Source organism: Miscanthus floridulus, chromosome 12 (assembly GCF_019320115.1).
Source record: "Miscanthus floridulus cultivar M001 chromosome 12, ASM1932011v1, whole genome shotgun sequence".
Lineage (NCBI taxonomy): Eukaryota > Viridiplantae > Streptophyta > Magnoliopsida > Poales > Poaceae > Miscanthus > Miscanthus floridulus.
The window spans coordinates 54,243,759-54,253,605 of NC_089591.1; the positions used below are offsets into that span (position 1 = coordinate 54,243,759).

The 9,847-nt window shown below is 49.3% G+C and overlaps 1 protein-coding gene across 1 annotated transcript; it reads right to left on the reverse strand.

The window, feature by feature from the left end:
• Window positions 1-5,449: 5,449 nt before the first annotated feature.
• Window positions 5,450-8,294, reverse strand: LOC136496826 (zinc finger BED domain-containing protein RICESLEEPER 2-like). Its single transcript, XM_066492578.1, has 3 exons — window positions 8,236-8,294; window positions 5,704-8,098; window positions 5,450-5,612 (listed from the first exon to the last, which is right to left on the reverse strand). The coding sequence occupies exon 2, from the start codon at window positions 8,056-8,058 to the stop codon at window positions 5,728-5,730; it is 2,331 nt and encodes a 776-aa protein (XP_066348675.1). The 5' UTR covers window positions 8,059-8,098; window positions 8,236-8,294; the 3' UTR covers window positions 5,450-5,612; window positions 5,704-5,727.
• Between the last annotated feature and the right edge of the window lie 1,553 nt (window positions 8,295-9,847).

Here is a 9,847-nt window from a genome sequence, read left to right on the forward strand (position 1 = left end):
CGACGCGAGCCCGGCCGGGCCAACGATCGGCGCGCGCGCTGCCGTGCGGGTGCCAGTGCCAGTGGGCGCGCGAGCCGCGCGGGGCATGGGTCACAGGGTCAAGACCGCCGCGCGCGATCGACGGCGTACCCCCTTGCTGGTCGCTTGGTTGATTTCCTCCAGCTCGCACGATATTCCCCGGTTCGAGCCACACCGATCAGCCGCGTCGACGCGATTCCCCGCCCTAGCGGGCGCCTGGCGGACCAGCTAGCATTTCACGTGAGGTCGTTCTTCCTGCCTGCCCAGGAGGCCGTCCTTGTGTTACCCTTTGCCTTTTCATATTTGGCGACGCACGCTCGCCCGTGTCTGTCGGGAGGCAAGTCCGTCGGAAATAAACAAGCACCATCTGTTCCAGAGTGACTCTACCGGCGAAACTTCGTTCACAAGGTGTTGGCGTCGTAGCTCGTGACCGCATGCATTCCGTGTCGTCGTCCCGTGTAGAGTCTGCATGCCATTCTTCGCCCCACAAGCACGGGAGAAGCTAGCAGGGCCCCAGGATGCATGGCCCTCCTTGCCTGTGGGCGTGAACATTTCTGAACAGTCCTTGTCGAGTTGTCGTGCATGGGAGGGGTCGGCGGTGGTGGCCGCGCTAGCTGCGCCCAACAACTGGAGCCTCAAAGGTCGCTTTCCCGTCCACTGTGTCTGTGATCTATGCGACGGGCGACGCCCATCCCACTGGCCACTGGCCAACGGAGCTGCAACGAATTTTGCAAGATCATCTCCTCTTTTTTCGCTTTATTACGTTCGGTTTTTATCAGCTGTCACGAGTGAGTTCCCCACGCCGTGGGCCGTGGGGGAGGCACAAAAGTTTTAACTTCGTTTTGGCTTGTTTGGCTTATAAGTAGTATTTTTTCAGCAAACGAACATTATTTTTCTCTCACACCAAATCAGTCAACTGTACTTTCACCAATGACTTATCAGCCCAAAAGCCCAAACCAACACGACTTCCGAATCCGGCCACCTTTGCTTTGCTTTCTTTCTCCTAGCACTACTCGATGTCGATCGCTCGCTTCTGTAAATCACTAATGCTGAATTTTCCTTGTGGGGTTTGTCCCTCTGTTTTCAATTTCAGAGGAAAAAAAGGTTGTCTTCGAACGGAAAAGCATCGAGAAGAAGTAAGAAAATTCTCGCGCCAGACACCTACTACGAGCCATCTCTTTCTCAGACCAAACCTAGGGACGGCATGTAACAAAGATCAACTGCGACTTGCATTGCCCGACATTCTGCGTCACAACATGTAGTGGCTTAGCGTATCAGGCATTATTACCGTCGAAAAGAGTTGAGAAGAATTTTCCAACGATTCTCCCTGCATGCATGCTTTGTGAAAGAATCACCAAGCGCATCCACTATGGTCTAGTGTGCTACGGTAGTGCATCAGGACATCACTCCAGTAATCCAGTGCATCCAATTAGTGGCTCGACTACTAGCAGCCTGTTCGTTTCAGCTGAATTGGCTTATAAGCCATGGCTGAAAGTACTGCTGGCTGGTTTGGTGGAAGAAAAAAATACTGCTCAGGCCGTGAATTATAAGCCAGATACGAGCGAATAAGCCAAAACGAACAGGCCATGGAGGCGGACCGGAACGGCTGCTTGCTTTTCTCCCGAGCGCGATGCGTAGCGAAAGCCGAAAGCAACGCAGAAATCGTGGGCGAAAGGGCGCAGAAACATGACGCCAAGCGAGGCTTTTAGGACGCAACTACCACTCTAACAGAGGAAACATAGAATAGAATCTGAATATATATATGTACCTTTTGCTAATGCGGCTAGCTAGTGGCTAAAGTTGGCTGGCCCTTGTCCACTTATGAGCATAGTTGTAGCAGTAGTAGTAGTATATGATTTGTTTTCAGATACATATGCATGTGTCGGTTTTGGTGCTCCAAGGAATAATTTGACCAGCCGATAAAAAGGTCCCCGATATTGTAAAGAAATTAAAAGCCATGCGTTTGGATCCTATATCACCTTAGTTATTGAGAAAAGAAGGTGGTTCAGCGATTTTTAGTCATCATGTACTAGTGTCCAAGTCAATCGGTGAGTTGGCCCTTAAACAACTCCGATTTCTCTTGCTCGTTTCTTGTGGGGCCATGCATTATAGTTCAGTGACTGTTTTTTTTTTTTTTTTGTTAGGAAAAAAAGGTTCAGTGACCATACAAAATCAGAACAGACAGTTCGATCGCGAGGTAGGGCAGCACATCTTGATTTGATTTTCGCGTGACTTTCGTTGTGGGAACATTGATCACTTTTCTTTTAGCTAAAGCATCAGCAGTAGCACTCGACTGTACTGTAGCGGATCAGAGTTTTGGAATTGACAAGCAGCGCCCACCACCAACCCTCACGTAGCCGCAGCTTTTGCGCTGGCAGCGAAGAGCGCGCAGGTCGGTCGTGCTGCCTCCTGCGCCGCACAAAATCGTTGCCCGTGTTGTACAAGCCTTTTCCCTTTGACTTTTTCTCAAGGCGAGCCGACGGTTGGCACAAGAGCTACGAGCGTGCCTCAAAGCCTAAGCTGAATCAGAGAATGCGTTTACGGTTTTACATGCTTGATTCTAGCGCTTGCGTGCTAATAAGAGTAAGAATCCTAATTGGTAATGTTCACGTGATAAAGTTTTGGTCAATGTATAATACTCCATATGTTGCAAATTATAAGTCGTTGTAGTGGTCTCAAATCAAAATTCTCTAGTTTTGATCAAGTTTATTGAATGGTGCATAAGTGTATCTATAAGTCTATAACACCAAGCAAAATTCATTGCATACATTATGTTTGTTAGTTGTCTTTTCTGAAGTGGTGCCGTTCTTTTCTGTGTTAGACTCTCGCTGCCCTTTCTTTTGGCGTCTTGGTTCCGTCGGTAGGCTAAGATGTTCTTAGTTTTGCTGTTGGTTCGTCAGGTATAACCCTTTTTCTGGTAGCACCGTAGTTTCCTCTTGTGCTGGAGGTTAATTAAGTGCATTCTGTAATCTTCTCTGGTCTTCTATACTTTGTTAAACTCTACGTATTTTCGTTCAGTGAATGGAAAAGGAGAATCTCCCCGTATCAAAAAAAAAATCATTTGATAGTAATGTACCTGTTGATCAATATGAGTCAAGTTTGATTTAGAATAAAATTATAAAATGATTTACAATTTCAAACAATAATATAACAGATAAACATGCATTGACAACCAGAGCTGTGGGTTTGGAAAAATCGGCTTAGCCAAGTTACTAACCTGGCTTATCCATTTTTCGCTAGCATCCTTAAATTATAGAATGGATCTTACTGCTGCATTAAAACAATCAAAGTACATATATGGAATGTTCAGTTTAGACTCTGCATGAGAGACTTACTATGGGTAAGTCTACAGCTACGAAAACCGTTCAGCCCGTTTTGAATGAAAAAAAAAAAGCATTCAGCCCATTTTATCGGCTAATCTGGGTTTCGAGTAATTTCAACTCGGTTTTGTGAGGGATACAACCCTACATAGATATATAAAAAAAATGATTACGGTCAATAGAAGGTATCCAATAGATTCCATCAAACATGTTCAAATTTTTTTTTTTTGCCTTTTCTATCTTTTATAAACTCTACCTCTTCAACCTCATGCACTGTTCTCCTCTCGTCTACACCTCCGATCTCCGAATCTTTGGCGCGCAAAGCCAGCAAGCCACCTTTTTCTGTGCCGGCGGCCTAGCTGGCGTGAAGGTGAAACCCATCCCGTCTCGCGTTGTCGAAACCACGAGTTGCCGACCTAAAGCTAGCGGCCGTACCCGTGCCTGCCATCCGCCCATCCGTCCAGTCGCTCGGGTCCTCGGCCAACAGCCCCGACGGCGACCGCTTCCCAACCGCCTCGCTCCCTCGCGTGCGCGGACCCGCGCCGATCGGAGTCGCGGTCACGGAATCCGTCGTCGTCTCGTCCAACGCAGATGCGAATGCGAGCGACGACGACGATGATTATCAGTACGTCCTGATACGCTCACAATGATGTGAGGTTTCGACACTGATCAGAGGCGGGGAACGAGATTAAGCAGGGCGGGCCGTGGGGTGGGCGTGTGCGCACCGGCGCCACTTATCGGTCGTTATTGCGTACGGTCCCAACGCCGACCTGTACGAATAAATTTAGGGGCCGGCCAATCAGCGTCGCCACTTTGACATCTGGTTCAGTTCAGGTCTGAAAAAGGTCTCCTGGGGAAGAGTAGCTAGGCTGCGACTATCGGTTGTGACTCACTAGTTGTGAGCCTGATCGGCCCAACTGCTCCACTCCAATCAGGGTAACGACAGAAAATTCAAAGCGCTTCCCCTGTACGGGGGTGCTTTTGTGATGAAATTAAATAAAACGGAGAAGAAGCTCAAGCTCGTGCAACATGTGAGCTGTGACGCTTCAAGTTCAAGATGGGGTGCTCGTATCTAAACTGATTTCATTATTCTCCAGGCATATCCGAATACTGTCGCTAGAGATCGACAAGTTCCTGTGCGGGATCATCCTAACTAATGATCCATGACAGCTGACAAGCGGAACACGGAGCATTTGCCAACGACTTTCAAAGCATGGGCGAAGCTCACCGCCCCCCAAATTCAAAGGATCAGAATTCAACTATACCATCCTCTCATGTAACGTCCAACTATCAAATCATCTTTTACATAGTCTGTGTGAGTGAGTTCAGTTACATGTAATTGGTGGAGAGAGGGTGAGAGTTTAATTTATGGGTAATGCTTGGTTGAGGGCGGACGTCCGGCACGCCCGCGCTGCGCGTCGCGTGCCCCCGCCTGCCTGGACTCGTGCCTCCCGCCCCGGGCGCGCTCCATCCACCTGTCGAGGCCGCCGTCGAGGTCTGTGCCGCCGATGAGCTCCACACTGGCGACCTCTGCGTCACTCCGTGGCATTGAGCTCCGCGCCGACGTCGAGCTCCGTACGTTTCATGCGTTTCAGATGTACGTTTCAAAGGTATGTTGCAAGTGTTTTATCTGAATGTTGCAAAAGTAGATCTGGTTATAGATGGCCATCGGGCCGTGCCGGCCCGGCCCGTTGGCCCGGCGTGCCGTGCCGGCACGGCACGGAATCGTGCCTCGACGGGCCGTCGTGCCGGCCGTGCCGTGCCTAGGCCGTGCTCGTGCCTGGCCAACGGCCCATGGCACGGCCCGTGGGCCGTTTTGCCGTGCCGTGCCGCCCGGTGGGCACGGCCATTTTCACCGGGCCGTGCCGGCCCATGGCCCATGCACACTTCACAGTTCACACAATCACACAGGCACACAGTGACACAGCACACAGATGACAGATCATATGATGATGAACTTATATTCAGAATGAGCTGTTTTGTGCAATGCTGCCTCATTAAAAACCTTTAGGTAAAACTCACCTTTGTGAGAAACCCTAGAAAGGAAAAAAGAGTGCAGCCAGCTCTAAATGTCAAGGTCTTATAGTTCTATCCTATTAGGATAGCCAACATCAGTGGCAAAGTCATTGTGACTTAGTGAGTTCACAGATCACAGCAACAGGAAGCCAGGAACAGCAAAAGTTCTATCCTATTACAACATCAGGTCATCAGTGGCAACTAGCAAAGTTCTTCCTTCATTGATCATAGTGACTCACTACAGCACACCAAAAGTTCCTGCAAGCAAAGCAATGTTAGTACCAGCAGTACTTGAATGTAAAGAAAAGATGCAAAATGGAACTTGAATAGTTGAATGTTGAGTGACTACCTCTCATCTTCTCTTCTTCTTCTTCTATCCACCAGCAGCACCAGCACCAGCACCAGCAGTACCGCCGCTGCCGCTGACACTGCCGGAGCCGCTGCCTTCGCCTTGTTCATCGAGGAAGAGGTTCTTGAATGCCTCCTCAAGGTCCAGGTCCTCAGGTGTATGCTGTTCTCTTCTTGCACCTTGCTCCCAGTCCTTGATGCAGGTGAGCATCTCAACATGCTCAGGCAACAAGCGCCGCCGCCGATCTTCGAGTATCCTGGATGTACAGCTGAAACAGGACTCGGAAGAGACAGTAGACACAGGGACAGACATAATATCTCTAGCCATAATAGACAGGATTGGATAAGTTAGCTTGTGGTCACGCCACCAGAGGAGTATGTCAAAGGATTCCTCATAACATGTGACAGGGTCACTGTCCAAGTATGCTTTGAGCTCACTAACAACAGATGGAGTATGAGCTGAGGGGGAAGAAGAGACAGGGGAATCACCAGGACCTCCAAAGATCCTTCCCCATGCCTGTTTTGTCTTACCAGTATGAGCTGAAGGGATTGAAACCCTCTGAGACCTCACTGCACCAAATTTCTGTTCATAATTGCCAAACAATTTATACAATTCATCTTTTACATCAGCATAGTATGAACTATAAATGCATCCAGTTGCCTTAGCAAGCAATTCAAGCACATTAAAGAACCCTTTCATCTTAGCTCTAGGATCAAGAATGAATGCATATGAATAAATGAGTGGAATTTTCTCCCAATATTTAAGGAATTTAAGCTTCATAGGAGTAGCAATCATTCTAAAATTAGCATCTCTTTCAGCATTTTGCAAATGTTCAACCATGTCAAGCATATGGTGCAAAACAAGTGGAGTTGTGGGATAATAAACCCCAGACAGCACAACAGTAGAGTTATAGAAGAGTTCTAGGAATATCATTATTTGTTCAGCAACATGCCAATGCTGTGCAGTCAATAAAGTAGAACCATAATTAGAGGTAATAAACACATCAAAGACTTCTTTGTATGGCAGCAAATGTTTGAGCATCAAAAAAGTAGAATTCCATCTAACATCCATGTCCAAGCCAAACTTCCTAGGTCTAAGACCCTGAGCCTTGCAGTAGTTTTTAAACAATGCAATTCTTTGATTAGAGGAATTTAAAAAACTTATTGCAGTTCTGAAATCTTCAGTATAAGGTTTCAACCTCTTCATGCCAGATTTAACAATAAGATTGATGATATGGCATGCACAACGCTGATGCACAAGCAAGTACTGCACCTTGTTAGGATCAGTGGGGGTAGGTGCAGGATAAGAACCCAAATAACCAAAGAACATAGGCTGCAAAATCTCATATGCCCTAGAATTAGCAGAAGCATTGTCTAGAGACACAGAAAATACCTTGTCTATCAAACCAAACTCCTCAACCACACTAGCAATCCTATCAGCAATGTTATCACCAGAATGTGAAACATCAATCAGCCTTAAACCAATTACTTTTTTCTGTAACTCCCAATCAGCACTAACATAATGAGCAACCACAGATATATAATCCTCTTTAGCATTACCAGACCAAATATCAGATGTCAAAGAAACAGAAGATGCAGTAGGCAACACAGATTTCATAAGCATATCACGTTGTTCATCAAACAGTTTAGACATATCTCTAGTGGTGGTCTGCCTAGAAACCTTTTGGAACAGAGGATTATGAGCACGCTTAATGTAATCCTCCCAAGCATCAGTCTCACCTATCCCTAAAGGAAGGTCTAGCCTAGCAATCAAACGGCACAACTCAGTGCGAGCAATCAAAGGATCATACACCCAATTGTTCAAACCATCAGGATTCAGAGCAAGCTTAGACTGGACAAGACTAGCCTGATCACGTTTTTTCATACAAGAATTCATGTGCCGTCTCAAATGGCCAGTGCCAGCGGCCGATCTAGCAGTGTATCGCGCATGACAATGTTTACAGATGGCACGTACTCGAATTCCCTTCTCCTTAATCTCATGGAAGTAATCCCAAACAGCAGAAACTTTCTTACCAGAGGAGGTACCATGAGTGTCAGTGGATACCTCAACTCCACCATCGTCGTCGTCGCCATCGACATCGATGGGCTGGTTGCCGTCACCGAGGTCGATGCCGAACAGACCGGCTGCATCATCACGTATGTCGTCGTCGTCCTCGACTTCCAGCAGGTCATCCGCGTACGGCGCCTGGTCCTCGCCGTCGCCGAGGGGATGCTGATTCTCCCCCCGCGTTGCGAGGCCAGAACCGCCCGCGGACGAGCCGGACAGCCGTGCCCGACCTCGACCTCCAGCAGCACCAGCACCGCCCCTCAACGGGCGCTTGGGCGGCCTGGCCATGTCTACTCCAGAGGAGGAAGACGCGGCGTCAGGCGCCAACCTGCACGCAAGAAGAAGTTAGAAGAAGAAGAAGTGAAGAACTGAAGAAGAAGAAGAAGTGAGAAGAAGACGAAGAAGAAGTGAGAAGAAGAAGAACAGATGACAGATCTAGGGTTAGGGTTAGGGAAGAAGTCCAACCTGTGTACCCGGAGCCCGGTGCCGGTGATGAAGAGGCCAGCCAAGCAGCGGATGAGACAGACAGACACGGATTAGAATCGACGGCGAGAAGAAGAAGAAGTGAAGAACTGAAGAAGAAGAAGTGAGAAGAAGACGAAGAAGTGAGAAGAAGAAGAACAGATGACAGATCTAGGGTTAGGGTTAGGGAAGAAGTCCAACGGTCCAACCTGTGTACCCGGAGCCCGGTGCCGGTGATGAAGAGGCCAGCCAAGCAGCGGATGAGACAGACAGACACGGATTAGAATCGACGGCGAGGTGGTGGAGGATGAGGGACTGCCATGAACACTCACATGGTTCACCGAGAGGGGAGTGAGGGACTGAGAGTAGAGGAAAAGGAGGGAGGAGGAGACGGTGGGGAAGCAGGGACCAGGGAGGAGCGCCGGCGCGGTCACCGCTCACCGGTGACGGGGAGGACGGACGAACGTCGGCGTCGGCGGCGGTGGATCTGGATCTGGATCGAGAATGGGAGAGCGGAGCGACTGAGCGAGAGGCCGAGAGCGAGAGACTGAGAGAGCCGCGGTGGGGGAGAGGAAGAGCCGAAGAGGATTAGGTTAGGGTTTGGGAGGGGGATGCGCCGCGGCCGGCCGGACGCGGACGGCTTATATACGACGAGGGGAGAGGCTAAGAGGGGTGCGTGGGGTGGGCCGGCGGCCTGCCTTCGTGGGCCGTTTCTCCGACTGGGCCGCCACCGGGCCGCATCATGCACCGGGCCGTGCCCGTGCCGTGCCACGGGCCAGGCCGGCGGCCCAGGCACGGCGGCCACCGGGCCGGGCCGGGCTCGGGCCGGGCCAAAACAACGGGCCACGGGCCGGGCCGGCGGGCCGCGGGCTGCATGGCCAAATATAGATCTGGTGTTGCATATGTTGCAATGGCTATATACGTATGTTGCAAATGTATGTTCAAAATATTTCAGCTGTTTCAGACGTATGTTGCAAGTGTTTTATCTAGATGTTGTGGCTATACACATATGTTGCAAGTATATGCTCCAAATGTTTCATCTATTTCGGACGTATGTTGCAGCAAGTGCTTCATGTTACAAGTGTTTCATGCGCAAGTACGGGAAGTGGTCGTAGGTGGAGGCAGTCGCAGGCGGTCCCCACATGCACGCGGGAAGCGAGGTGGGCATGGGTAGTCCCCACAGAGCAGTACGGGCGCGTAGCAGCAGGTGCGGGCGAGCGAGCAGGTGGGCAGACAAGCGAGCGAGCAGGCACAACAGGCAGGAGGCAGGCGAGCGAGCAGACGCGGGAGGCAGGCGAGTGAGCAGGCGGGCAGACAAGCGAGCGAGCAGGCACAACAGGTGCCTATCCGGACTTCCGGATGCTAGCTAGACCGTTAATTTATAATATAAGTGTTTATTTTTAGGTAACAAATGAAATTCCCTCATCCGAGGATGCACTAGACCATAGTCTCATGGGAGTTAAAATTATCGCTGATGTATAGAAGAGATATCTATACTTATATCTATATCTGTATCTATATTTATACCTATATCATATCTATACCTATATCTATATCAATATTTGTACCTATACATATACCTATATACTCCCTGTGTCCCTAATTAGATGACGTT